Here is a 15,100-nt window from a genome sequence, read left to right on the forward strand (position 1 = left end):
AAAGTTGGGAATACAAAATAACCAATTAAGCTTTTTTTTTTTATTTGTAGAACAGCCACTTGCAACGGCCATACAAATTTCATTTTAAGATAAATTACAGAAAGGCTGAGGTCGATTAACGAACTATCTCTTCAACTTCAATTTGTGACAAACGATATATCTGAATTATCAAATTTGTTGTATGTTGCTATTTTTGTCTTAAAATCTTTGTTATCGTCAAATTTGTAATCACGTTTTAGTCGCATGAAAGCTGAAAACGTGGAAATTACCATTTTAATCATGGATAACAAATCTATTAATGAATTAAAATCCAATGCCAACTTTAAAAAAAAAAAAAAAAAAAACAAAAAACAAATTGCATATGAGAAGGAAATATTTCGCGAACCCTGAATCCCAAATTGTTTGTGATGATCCCCAAAAATCTCAATCGATCTCAGAACACATATTCGTCACACGGATCTGGACTACATTGATATAATCGTCTCCCATGAGTGATTTTATTGGAAGTATTTGTAAGAATATTTCTATAAGATATTCATTAATGAGAAAATATTATTTTCCTTATTGTGGTCCATATATATTAAGATTGACCAAGTAATTAATGGCCAAAATCGAGCTCAAATAAATGCCCAAGAATCAAGTAATTGCCCACAATAGTGAGATTGTGATTTTTCTCATTGATGGTAATGAGACTATAAATAAAACGTTTTGGGGTCCCTAAACTCACTCACACATTCGGAATACCAACGTCATCTAAGGGTGAGAGCGAGAGTTTAGAAGATCATCAAAGCAACTCGTCGGAATCGGAGTCCGGAGCTCACCGGAAAAACACAACAATGGCCGGAGGTAAACCGATCATTTTCGCTTCCGTTTTAATGGGTTCATGTTGCTAGAACACCTTTAGTATGTGTAAAAATATCTAACATTTGGTATCAGAGCTTTCTATACATTTGCCTTGTTGTTAATGGTGTTGTTGTTTTTTTTCCATCCTTGGGGTTTTCATGTTCCACGTTGTTTTGAAAAACTAATACGTCAAATCCTTTTAAAATTGTTTTTCTATCAATTCTGGGCTTTAAATTCTTGAAAACCATGGAGAAAGGACGGAGAACCCGTCGGGTTTTTCAAACGGGTTCGCGGGTCAGGTTTTGTTTTGATGGGTGAAGAAGACGACTGCAAACGACATGTCGTTTCTGTTTTAAATATTTTTTTGTCGTTTTTCATACATTAAGTCGTTTACTACTGCTGTTTGTCTTTGCTATCGCTGGGCTGATAAAGTCTTTAAGTGTGTTTGGTATTCCTCTCAAAAACAATTTTTTAGTTTTTTAGTTGAAAAAATTGAAAACATGTTTGGTTTAAGTTTTTGGAAAAAAATTTCAAAAAATTTTGAAGTTGTTTTGTAAAAGAGTAAAGAAAACTGAAAACAAATAAAATGTGTTTTTGGAAAAAAAATTCTTCTCTTCTCTCCTCATTCTCCTCATCTTCTCTTTTCATTTTTTCAAAAACAAAAATAAAAACTATACCAAACACTTTTTTTCAGTTTTTTCAATTTCTCAAAAACAAAAATGAAAACTGTACCAAACAGCTTTTTGAAAACAACTGCAAAATAATTTTTCAATACAACTACAAAAATTAAAAAATAGAAAACAAAATTTTTTTGAGTTAACTACCAAACACAACCTAATGGGTCTGATATTAATTTTCCTTTTGGGCTGTTCAGACTACCGTTATGCAACTAATAGGTTAATGCATTTTTTTTTGTTTTTCAAACCCACGTGCAATGGCTTTATGATCTATATATGAATCTTTATTTATTTGTTAAAAGTATATGTTTTATTATGCTTATGCGTTTAAGTAAATGCAAGTTTATATATATATATATATATATATATATATATATATATATATATATATATATATATATATATATATATATATAAACAATAGGCCCCGGCGTTGCCCGGAAGGTTTGATGAATTTTAATTTAAATAATAATGTGTGAACAGTTTGCAATTGTTGGTTGTCACTTTTCATACGTAAAAGTTAGCATTTTTTTTACCACTTTTTAATATATATTTAAATCATTTTAATTAAATAATAACTTAGATATAAAAAAAATAGAAATAATAAATTGTAATTATGAACACAATTTTTTTTAGCAATACAAAAATTATGATTAACCAAAACTTTGAATTGTAAAACTATTAATCGACTAATAATTTTTATCGTTTTAAAGTTAGTTTAGGGAATTTTTATTTTTAGAGTCGTTTATAGAATTTTCGCTTTTTAGAGTTGTTTTGGAATTTTCGTTTTTTAAAGTTGTTTTTGAAATTTTGTTAAGCTGTTACTTATGTCATTTTAAAACTTAAATAGGTATTTTTTAAAATTAAAAAAAATGAGAATCACTGTAGCATGAATAGTAAAAAGTGGGTTTTGCTATATATATATATATAATATAATAATATCCTTTAATATATATATATATGAATATGACTTATGGTCATATTATGTTGAATATATAAAATAAATTGATACTTGTTTTGCATTATTTAGAATCTGCTTTCAAATTATATTGTGTTAAGAATAATTTAAAAGTTATATGCCATTTATTATTATTGTTTGGGACATGCATAGAACATTTAGCAATTTAATGACTAGCACAATATTATTTATTTTAGTTATATTATTTTTGTGATTAATATGATCTTTATTAATTAGAGAGTAGCCACAGCATCTTTAATTAATATAGGTTGTATATTTAGAATTAAAATCGCATTAAAATAATAATTGTGGTTAATCATGTGCTATATTATGGAATCTACCCACAGGAATTTTGTAATATTTGTATGATTAATTAGGATAAAATATCAAACTATATTTCCTAATTAACCCACAGGTATTAGGAAAAGGAACATAGTTTGATAGTTTTATCATAATTGTGTGAATCTAACTGAATTAGAACTTTAGCCCACAGGCAAGTTTTATGTCTCTAGATTCATTGAGTAAAACATGTTTTGCATTGGTAAATCATGATATAGTTATTTTCTTCAAAACATATTTTAATAAGCATGTTTAATTTCTGTAAATTGCAGCTAGTCAAACTGTAGGTTACTCTGATGTTAAATGTGATGTTCCTGAACTCAAAGGGGACAATTTTAAGGTCTGGAAAGAGAGAGTTCTCCTTCAACTAGGATGGATGGATATTGACTATGCCATAAGGAAGCCTGAACCTCCCTCAATTACTGAGGAGAGTACCCCAGATCAGGTTGATCTTTATGAAAAGTGGGAGCGATCTAATCGCCTCTGCGTTATGTTCATAAAGACCAAAGTATCTGCTAGGATTAGGGGTTCAATTGAGCAATATGACAAAGTTCGTCTCTTAGTGAAAGCAATAGACGATCAATTTGTCACTTCAGATAAGGCTTTGGCAAGTACTCTTATCATGCAGCTCTCATCCATGAAGCTCACTGGAGTAGGAAGTATGCGTGATTATATCATGCGCATGAGGGATATTGCGACCTAATTAAAGACGTTGGAAGTTGAAATGTCTGAAACCTTTCTTGTTCACTTCATTCTGTGCACTCTGCCCCAGCAATATGGCTCATTTAAGATTTCTTATAACACACATAAAGATAAATGGTCAATTAATGAACTTATGACCATGTGTGTTCAAGAAGAACATAGGCTGGCTATGGAAGAGGGTGAGAAAGTGAATCTGACTTTCACTGAAAGGAAGAAGAAAGATCGTGCCAAAGACAAAGGCAAGATCCCTATCAAACCGGACATAAAGAAAGAATCAAAGTGTTTCTTTTGCAAGAAGAAAGGACACATGAAGAAAGAATGCTCTAAGTTCAAAAATTGGCTTGACAAGAAAGGTATTCAACTTTCGTTTGTATGTTATGAATCAAATCTAACTGATGTTGGTCATAATACTTGGTGGATTGACTCTGGTTCTACAATCCATGTTTCAAATACCTTGCAGGGTATGCAAAACCTACGGAAGCCGGTGGGAAGTGAGCACTACATCCTTTCAGGAGGCAGGATGAGCTCGCATGTGGAGGCTGTCGGTTCTTGCGATTTGGTGTTAAGTAGTGGATTTATTTTGCGTTTAGAAAAGACCGTTTATGTTCCTAGTTTTTCAAGGAATTTAATTTCAGTTTCAAGACTTGTGCCTCTTGGTTTTGACTTTAACTTTTCGGATAATGGTTTTACATTATTAAATAAATCTGAAATTGTTGGTTATGGTACACTGTCTGGTGGTCTTTATTCAATTACACTGCAAAATGATGTTGCTAATAGCTCTTTGAACGAAACTGCTGGGTTGAAGCGTTGTATTATGAATGAAAATTCTTCTCTATTGTGGCACCGGAGATTGGGACATATCTCCATTCTGAGAATTAAAAGGTTAGTGAATGAGGGAGTACTTAGTGCTCTTGATTTTACTGACTTTGAGACATGTGTGGATTGCATTAAGGGAAAGCAAACCAACAAGTCTAAAAAGGGTGCAAAGAGAAGTACTGAATTGTTAGAAATCATACATACAGACATTTGTTGTCCTGACATGGATGCAAGTAGTCCAAAATACTTTATCACTTTCATAGATGATTTCTCACGATATATGTATCTCTATTTACTTCGTTCTAAGGATGAAGCTTTAGACGCCTTTAAAGTTTTCAAGGCTGAAGTAGAGAAACAATATGGTAAACAAATTAAGATTGTGAGATCAAATAGAGGTGGTGAGTATCATGGTAGATATATTGAGAATGGACAAGCACCTGGGCCATTTGCGAAGTTTCTTCAAGAACATGGGATTGTTGCCCAATACACTATGCCTGGTACTCCGGACCAGAATGGTGTTTCAGAAAGAAGAAACCGAACTTTAATGGACATGGTGAGAAGTATGAGGAGTAAAACAAAACTTCCTCAATTCTTGTGGATTGAAGCACTAAAGACGGCTGTGTATATATTAAATCGAGTTCCAACCAAGGCTGTTTTAAAAACGCCATTTGAGTTATTCAAAGGTTGGAAACCCAGTTTGCGATATATACACGTTTGGGGATGCCCGTCTGAAGTGAGAATTTATAATCCACAAGAAAAGAAAATAGACCCTAGGACCATAAGTGGGTATTTCATTGGATATGCCGAGAAGTCTAAAGGTTATAGATTCTACTGTCCATCTCACAATACTAGGATTGTGGAATCAAGAAACGCAAAATTTCTTGAGAATGACTTGATTAGTGGGAGTGACCAATTGCATGACTCAGTATCTGCATTAGATCACAATGAAGCTGAACCTTCTAGTTTAAGTGATAGACTGATTATCGTACACACTCCTCAAGATCAATCGTGTGTAAGACAACCAGCTATTGAATTCCACTAAGTTAATAATGCTGATCCTTTAGATCAAGTTGCTGATCAAGATCATGTTGAACAACCAATTGAACAACCGATTGTACAACAAGATCCTCAAGAAAATAATGAAGGAATATGAAGAAGATCTACTTGAGTTAGAAGATCAGCAATTCCTAGTGATTATGAAGTGTATCTGCAAGAGACGGACTGCAACATTGGAGCCAAGAATGATCCTGAAACGTTTTCACAAGCTGTAAGTTCTAAAGAATCTAACTTATGGCACAATGCCATGATTGAGGAAATGAACTCTATGGCAACTAATCAAGTCTGGGATCTTGTCGAGTTGCCTAATGGTGTAAAATCCATTGGATGCAAATTGGTCTTTAAAACAAAGAAAGACTCATAAGGCAACACCGAGAGACATAAGGCAAGACTTGTAGCCAAAGGGTTTACTCAAAGCGAAGGAATCGATTACACGGATACATTTTCTCCTGTTTCAAAGAAAGATTCCCTTCGCACAATTATGGCATTAGTAGCCCATTTTGATTTTGAGTTACATCAAATGGATGTGAAAACAGCATTCCTTAACGGAGATCTAGAGGAAGAGGTTTACATGAAACAACCTGAAGGATTCTCCTCTAGTGATCATGAGCATTTAGTCTGCAAGCTTAATAAATCCATTTATGGTTTGAAACAAGCCTCCCGCCAATGGTATTTGAAGTTCCATGATGTTATCACTTCATTTGGTTTTGAAGAGAATGTCATGGATCAATGTATATACCAAAAGGTTAGTGGGAGCAAGATATGTTTCCTTGTTTTATATGTGGATGATATTTTATTTGCAACTAATGATAATGGAATGCTATATGAGTGAAACAGTTTCTTTCAAAGAACTTTGATATGAAAGATTTGGGTGAGGCATCTTATGTTATTGGCATTAAGATCCACAGAGAAAGATCACGAGGCATTTTGGGTTTGTCTCAAGAGACCTATATCAACAAAGTTCTTGAGAGATTTCGGATGAAAGATTGTTCACCAAGTGTAGCACCTATTGTGAAGGGTGATAAATTCAGTTTGGACCAATGTCTGAAAAATGACCTTGAGAGGGAACAAATGAAGAATATTCCATACGCTTCCGCTGTAGGAAGCCTTATGTATGCTCAGGTTTGTACCAGACCTGACATTGCATATGTTGTTGGAGTATTGGGTAGATATCAGAGTAACCCAGGTCTTGACCATTGGAAAGCTGCAAAGAAGGTTATGAGATACCTTCAAGGAACAAAGGACTACATGCTTATGTACAGACGGACCAATGAATTGGAAGTGATAGGCTACTCTGACGCTGACTACGTTGGCTGCATTGTTTCAAGAAAATCCACTTCGGGATATGTTTTTATGCTAGCCGGTGGAGCCGTGTCATGGAGAAGCACTAAGCAGACATTGACTGCTACATCCACGATGGAAGCTGAGTTCGTATCTTGTTTTGAAGCTACATCGCATGGTGTTTGGTTGAAGAGTTTCATATATGGGCTTAGAGTTGTAGACTCTATTTCTAGGCCACTAAAGTTGTACTGTGACAATTCTGCTGCTGTCTTCATGGCTAAGAATAACAAAAGTGGAAGTCAAAGCAAGCATATCGACATCAAATATCTAGCCATAAGAGAACGTGTTAAAGATGATAAAGTGGTCATCCAACACATTAGCACCGATTTGATGATTGCCGATCCTTTGACTAAAGGCATGCCACCAAAGAAATTTAAGGATCATGTGGAAAATATGGGACTTGGTTCCATGATGTAATTTTTCATTGTACGCTACATTTCTTCTTAAGAAACTCATATTAAGTTTGATTTTTCTCATATAGTTGTGCACATTCATTATATTTATTGAGAAATATCGTTTAAGTAGACCTGGAATAAACATATGGTTTATTCACTAAAGAATAAGAGGGCTATTAAGTTGAGAGGCTGAATTTATAGTAATACATGGAAGATAATACTCGCTCATAGAGAACCTATCGCCATGATTCATATATTTTGTTCTTTGTAAATTTTGAGCTATATGGACCAAGTGGGAGAATGTAAGAATATTTCTATAAGATATTCATTAATGAGGAAATATTTTTTCCTTATTGTGGTCCATATATATTAAGATTGACCAAGTAATTAATGGCCAAATTCGAGCTCAAATAAATGCCCAAGAATCAAGTAATTGCCCACAATAGCGGGATTGTGATTTTTCTCATTGATGGCAATGAGACTGTAAATAAAACGTTTTGAGGTCCCTAAACTTACTCACACATTCGGAATACCAACGCCATATGAGGGTGAGAGCGAGAGTTTAGAAGATCCTCAAAGCAACTCGCCGGAATCGGAGTCCGGAGCTCACCGGAAAAACACAATAATGGCCGGAGGTAAACCGATCATTTTTTCTTCCGGTTTAACGTGTTCATGTTGCTAGAACACCTTTAGTATGTGTAAAAATATCTAACAGTATTGAAAATGAGGAGTCATTCAACAATCATCGGCGGCCTCGTTGCTATTGCGGTGTATCGTGTGTCAAGCGGACTTCCTAGAATGTTAGAATAGATTGATCCACAAATGTGTAAAAGGCATGTTCAAATCATTTCCGGATTGTTGAAGAAAATAAATAAATTCAAAGATGAACAAAGTGAACAATTTTCAAAGAAATATGGAGATAATGAAGTCCAAGCTTAGCTGAAGGAGATGAGAGAGATTGGGTGAGGAATCACAAAAAAATTAGGCTATATCTGACTGTAATGTGTCTTGACAGTGCTATTATTTTGATGTATAAGTAGTTTCAAACTAGGATTATACTTTGTGATTTTAGTTGGTTTTATTGTCACAACTAATTTCAAAGGTGACAAGTTATTTGGAATGTAATTAAGATCGGCTTATATCCACTATTTTGAGGATCAAGTACATATCATGGACCATTGTTGTTGATTTATTGTATTTGAAACTGAAAATGGATGATAGTATTCAGAACATGAAAATTGACATAAAATAAATATTAAAATAGCATTGTTTTAGTGGTAAAATTTTCAAAATAGAGCAAGGTCTACATCAGAGTTTGAGACCATATACAAAAGGCTTCCATACACATTACATAAGTTTGGGACAGAAAAAGAATTGGTGCATATCATATATCCAACTGAATACAATCAAAATGACCATTCGTACTAGTATGTCTCTCAAACACTTTAATCTAAGACCATATCACCTAAAAACCAAAATATATGGAACCGAATGCAATCGATCAGAATAAAGTAATTGGCAGTAACCCCATTTTGCATGGTTGAAACCCTACACTGCAAGGTCAAAACATTAAACTTGATTAGAAATGACACTCTTAGTATTTGAGTATTTATACTGAAATTGATTATCCTAACACTAACCCTTAGTTGTGGTTCCTGAGTGACTTGGCTCGGTCCAGTTTGACTACTTCCACCTTCAGCTTGTGCAGGTTGACCACCACGAGTGTGAGCAGGTCCACTATGAGCATCTCTACCAGCTTGTCCACGCTTAGCATATCTACCAGCTCAATGAGCATCTTTAGCAGCTCGTTGTTGTTGTCTATGTGCATGTATTAGTGATTAGATTTGAAACAATAACCAATTTAATGTTAATCAACAATATCAAATCCTCTTGTTGTCTCTTAAAGCATGTTTTAAGGTTGTGCTCAGCTTTCTCACAACCAGGACACCGGACTGTGACATATTTATGAGTAATTCTTGTTCCACACGGTGGCACAAACTCATCATATTCCACCCTCCTCAAATTCTTAGGTCTACTTGGCTCGGCTCTATTTGGAGGCGTAGCCATAGGTGGAAAACCATTGCTCGATTGGGTTCAAGGGACTTATTGTTGTCGACGAAAATCGGCAACGTAGAAAGCTTCGTGTTGTTTGACCCAAGGCCAGACAAAGTGGCCGCTTCCGGAGGCGTTCTCTAAGGAGAAAAGAGGGTGAATGAGGGGTGTGACTGCGCTTCATGTAAGCTGCCTAGGTATCCGAGTTATGGGATCAAGTCATGACGTAGTTCAACGAGGCTGAAGGGTTTGCTCGACAGAGGAAACAGAGGGCGGAGAAGTCCTCGGCGATGTTTCAAGACTCTAGAATCGAGTGACCCGAGAGAGAATGTGTGTTTTCTCTTAGAGATGAGTGATATTCTCAGTGGAGAATTACGGGCACAGCTGTGTGTGGGAGATTAAGCACTTGATTAGAGGAAACCATGGCAGAAAGTCTCTGGCAGCGTTTCAGAACTCTAAAAGTGAGTAATCTTGAGGAAGAATGAATGTGTCTCTGACCCTCTCTGAGGGGGGGAGTATTTATAGTAGATGTGGAGGCCTAGGAGAGTCTCTGGACGCACTTCCTGGAGCGGCGGTAGAATTTGATGAGCGTGGGGCGCAGAAGCAGGCTGCGCGCGCCCCTTCTGTGCTATGGTGCGTCGCCCCCTTGTTAGGCGCGGTACGCCAATCTGTTGGGCGCGCATGCATGCCTCCTTTTTTTTGAGGCACAAGCACGGAGGGGGATGGGCTTCTAGGTGCGCGCTCCCCACGCATGTTCACGTGGTGCACGAGGCACACAACCTATGTTGTGCGTGGCTGCAACGAGAGCGAGTGTGGGCTCGCCTCGGGTCTGTTTCAAGTGGGCCTTAGCCTTTGTGGGCTTTGATGGGATTTTTTGTGGCCTGGCTCATTGGGCCTCCGAATTCGGGATTCGACGCTGAATTCTTCGTAAGTCACGGGGAATTTAATAATTTTCGAAAACCACTACGACACTTACCATGTACTAGTAGCTTTCACGTAAGTCACCTTCTTGTAGCAATCATGAACATACGTTTCAGGTTGTTCATGCCTTTTCCAAATACAAGAAATTTCATGTGCACACGGAATCCCTGTAAGCCAAATTAAACCATAGTTATGAGTCGAATAACACTGATCGCATCAAGTTCAATAGTAAGCTACATACATGATATATTCCATATGTTGCAGGAAAACGTTCTTTTGCCAAGCTCATGTATAAACGTGCGCTCAGGTATAAACTGCTGTCAATGGTGCCCACAAGAAGAGTTGTAGTCTTTATTTTGTACATTTGATGTAATAAAGTCTCACGAAGACTCTTTCTTGTAATTGCTTATTCATTTAATAAAAAGTTGAAACGTTCATTCATTCTTCTTTGTATGTTTGAAGCTTTATGATAAAACATTAGTCTTTAGTCCATAAACAAACTTAACAACTTATGAAGAGACAAATGTAGATTCGCATGAACAAACTCTTCGTAGTTTGCTTAAAATGATATATTCGCAATCTAAGGGTCAAAGGACTATTGACCTTAATACGATTATTAGGAGAATCTATGATGTCTGGTTATGGGGCATTGAGAGTTGGAGACTCTATAGTTCTTCTAGGTATCTTCTGAAGGTACTGAATTGACCAGTGCACTTCTAGAGACAAGATAAGAACAAACTATTTAGCCTCTTATGTCTCGAAGTCACTACGAATGAATTGCATCGTGCTTACCTTAATCCTGAAATGAGACATGCCATTTCACAGCTTACGTATTCTCATTTGAGAAAGTCAGAGTTCGGACTCACTATATGATTCTGAACAGGACCTATTGGTGAAGTACTAAGTTGTGAAGATGTCATGAGTAACTTTGTGAAGTTCTCATAGATATGGAATTCATATACAAGATTGCTGAAATGTAATGTATATCACCTCATGCTTTGTTCCTTGGAATGTGAATAAATGAACTGGCCAATGTCCAAATTGAGTCTTGACTCTTTTGGATGAAACAATGTGACTTGTTAGCTCCTCGTCAATACATTGTTTCTAACTTATTCACAAGCGACAAATGAGTTGAGGAAATAACAGCTAAAAGGGTAAAATGGTAATTTTGTAAATCCCGACTAGCTGATGACATTCATGAAGGATAAACATAGATAATATTCAGTGGATCCATTCATCATAATTAGGGTGAATTCTTGAGTAGAAAATAAATTCATTTGAACCGAGATATTTTCAGTGTCAACTCTTTAGTGGAGTCAGTTGACATTAAGCTAAACTTGGAAAATGTTTGTGAACTTTTGAGTCCAAGTATTTAGCTCAAGCTTTGTTCATTTGGATCCATGAGGTCACTTTCACAAATCATATCGAGTAGGAATAGTTAAACTAGAAGCTAAGTCAAAACAAGAACGAGACAAGTTTTACGAAAATTGTCTAAATGGTATTTTTGTCTTTTTGGACATAGGACGAAATGAATGTCAATAAATTTTTTGACATTGTCATATGATGACAAATGATTTAAAAACCACTCGGCCATATTAAAGAATTTGGGCCTTGAAGATTAATTTCATTTCATGGAATTTTTATTGAAAATTCTGTATGGGCTTTTCTTATGTTGTCATGAAAAAATGAAGAAACATCTAGAAGCATGTTCTAGTGCCTAAATTTCGTCCAACCCAGTAGAGAAAAAGAGAGTTTATTTTGTGCGTAAATGTATGAAGATACTTGCCAAACGAAAAAGATGAAACAAATTTCCTATACAAGGAAACCATGTGGGCGGCCAACAATAGGCAAGAGAGAAGCAAAATAAAAGAGGAAACAAATCCAAGGCTTCTAGAAGGCAAGCCTTGGCCGTTTGACTCATGAGGAGAAAGAGGCCATATTTGCTCATGAATATGTGATATTCTATAGAAGAGGAAACCACCTTATTGGAGGTAACCCCTCCATTATAAATAGAGGCCTCATTCTCATTGTTTTCTCATCCCACATAAGTTAGAGATTGAGAGCTTCTCTCTGTAGACATTGTGGCGATCCTCTCTCTCTCTCTCTAGTTATTTTTGGTTTTTGTTTTGGAACCTAGGTCCACATTTGACCTAGTGTTTTAGCTCTTCGACTTTGAGACTTGTTCTCGAGTCGTCGTGTTTAAAAGTGCCCACTCACTAATTCCTTTTCTCTCGAGTGATTCTTGTGATAGAAACTTCCGTGGTTGCTCGAGTTCCCGAGGAAAGAAGAGAGACGTGCTGCGAGGGGAGACGAACGTTGCAACTTTCCAAAAGCTTCGCAACGTTCAAGCTTCTAAAAAGGTTAGTAAATTTATAATGCTCATAATAATTTTTATTTACGTGTACTTGCTCTTTTTCTAGGTTAGTAAAATCGTTTTACTTGTCAAAAGAAATTTTTTAAAATTCCGCCGCTTACCCGAAGCGTTAATCTTTTTCTTAAACCCTAGATCAATTCCAACATAAACGTCTTAATCGCGAATGATGTTGTCTTGCTAAGCTTTGAGGCATAACATATCCACTTCTAGTTGGAGTCCTTAGGGTCTTTAACTTTGAACCACATTTCCTTTTCGGATCGGATTACTAATTAACTTTCATCAAACGCAGGTTCTTCAATTACTAGCTGACTCTCTGCTTCCAAAACACTCACAATGCAATGAGATTTCAAATGTATTCTCAAGTAATTGTCTGACTACTAACATCAGCGTACTATCTGAATCAGTGTGTAAAAACTCAGTGGACCCTACCGGTTTCAGGTAATAAAATGCTCCACCAAAACACTAGAACAAATAAAGGCATCCGGTGCGACAATTGTCGTGCAAAATGCCTCAAAAGTCGCACCTAATAGTTTATTAGGTGCGACTTTCGGTGCGACAAATTCGCACCTAAAAGTCTGTCGCTAAAGGTATTAGGTGCGATATGTCGCACCTAAAGGTATCCATATTAGGTGCGACATGTCGCATGCCCAATCCATATTGATAGGAAATTATTCGTTGGATTCCCCCTCAGTGAGAAGAGGTATTTATAGGTGTTTGAGGGCCTTAAGAGGGTCCTTTATCGTCCATGTGGGACTAGGGGCACGCACACCGTCAAGCGGAGGTGCGCAACCTATGCGCGGCGCACAGCGCGTGGCGCATGGCACGCGTGCGCGCGGCGCACGACTCGCAGTGTGCAGGATGCGCTGCCCTGCACGCTGCAAGACCCTAGCCAGGCGCGGTGCGCGGCGCACTGGGCGTGGCACGCACCTGGCTGCTTTTTTGTGGGCCTTCATGGCCTTTGTTCTATCGGGCCCGTTGGACAGTTTTGGGCTTTGAATACTGCGCTTGCTGCACGAAATGCGAAAATGTCTATTCGACGAGCGAGATTTGATTCGAGGAGCGTGACTCGGGGCTCGACTTGAGGAGCGATGCTCAACTTGAGGAGACCGACCCGAGGCTCAACTTGAAAAGAATATCCCGTGGTTCCATCCGAGGAACGAAACTCGACTCGAGGAGAATGACTCGACTCAAGGAGTGAAGCTCGACTTGAGGAGAGCGATTCGACTCGATGAGCGAAGCTCGACTCGAAGGATCGAGAGTCTCGATGTGATGACTTGTCGGTGACTCGCGAGGGAAGGCTTGCGACTCTTCAGGACCTCCGGCCTGACCATCGGCCCCTTGAGCGGCGCGTCTTCTAGGCGTTCCGGGTTTTTCGAAAATGACCGACAACATTAGCCCCCCAAGTTCGTCGCTCGGGAGGTTCCTGGTGATGAACTTTAAGTCCTTTCGGTTGGGTGTTTGAGGAAACTTCATTTCAAAGTCCTCACCGCCACCCACACTTTTTCGTTTTTCTTTCTTTTCTTTAGGTGGTGACCGCGCGGCGCGCGCCCCGTGCGCGGGGCTGACGCGTTTGCACGGGGAAATTCGACTCTTTGGAGGTTTTTCTTCTTTTTCTCTCCTTGTGGGAGTAGGATTTGGACTCCTACCCCCCCAGGAGTCTATAAATACTGGTTCACTCCTCTGTTATTCTCCCACTTTATTTTTTCTCTCTTTCTCTACACTTTTGCATTATGGATATTCATTCCCCCTTCTCAACTGAGGTTCCCCAGATTGATTTCTCTCTCTTGTTTCAGGACTCTGAGCATGTAGAGGACGACCTTTTCGCGGGATTAGGGGAAGTTCCTTTGCGCGTGGAGGAGAATCCAAGTGGAATAGAGCAGTGGCTCGAAGAACGCGAGCTAGGCGCGGCTGCGCCCATTCCTCAGCCTTGGGAGGAGTGTGCGCTGACTGGGCGTGGCACAGATGGGGGAGTCGATCACCCTACATCCAGGGAAGCTGCGCCTCGCCTCGTGATCAACTTGGTTGGCGAGGGTGCGCGTGACAAGCCCTGTCCCGACGCGCCAAAGTCCGACTTGGACGTTTATGGCATGCCGGGAGAAGTTTCCGGCGCGGCTGGGATGACACCGCTAGAATCGGTCCTCGATGAGATTGACTGCGTGGATGACTTTGGGCCCGAGTCAGAAGATCCCGGAGGCAATTCAGAGACATGTCCAGGGGCCGAGGGCCTTGCACCGGAGTGTCCAGAAGGGCCGCGGCCGAATTGGAGGGTGGAGGCCCTTCCTTGGAACCAGGAAGTGCTCATCTCGAGACCCCTGATGCAAAAACGATAGTGTCGGCGATGTCACTTGCTAGGACGGAGTGCTATCCCGAGGAAGGCTTTGCTGCTCTCGAGGGCTTCGATTGTTCGGGGGTGGATGCTTCGAGCTCGCCCACCTACCGAACATTCATCGATCTCAGAGAGGCATTCGCCATTCTGTCGTCCGTGGTGCTCCTCCGTCCCTTGCCGGACGATCGTCCTTTTTGTCCACGTCATGGATTCGCCGCAGTTTCGGTCGCGAGTCTCAACTGCGGGTTGCGGTTTCCGTTCCAACCCATCGTTCAGCAGCTCCTCGCGCGATTGGGGATG

At 38.7% G+C, this 15,100-nt stretch overlaps 1 protein-coding gene across 1 annotated transcript; it reads left to right on the plus strand.

Annotated features, from left to right (window-relative positions):
- Positions 1 to 836: 836 nt before the first annotated feature.
- LOC149390199 (uncharacterized) lies at positions 837 to 3,520 on the plus strand. The gene is made up of 2 exons (XM_089619704.1): positions 837 to 846; positions 3,090 to 3,520. Exons 1-2 carry the CDS (start codon positions 837 to 839, stop codon positions 3,518 to 3,520), a joined length of 441 nt encoding a protein of 146 aa, XP_089475830.1.
- The last annotated feature ends 11,580 nt before the right edge of the window (positions 3,521 to 15,100 follow it).

Source organism: Urtica dioica, chromosome 7 (assembly GCF_054948205.1).
Source record: "Urtica dioica subsp. dioica isolate 48M chromosome 7, U.dioica_male_clone48M_v1_H2, whole genome shotgun sequence".
NCBI classification, from domain to species: Eukaryota; Viridiplantae; Streptophyta; class Magnoliopsida; order Rosales; family Urticaceae; genus Urtica; species Urtica dioica.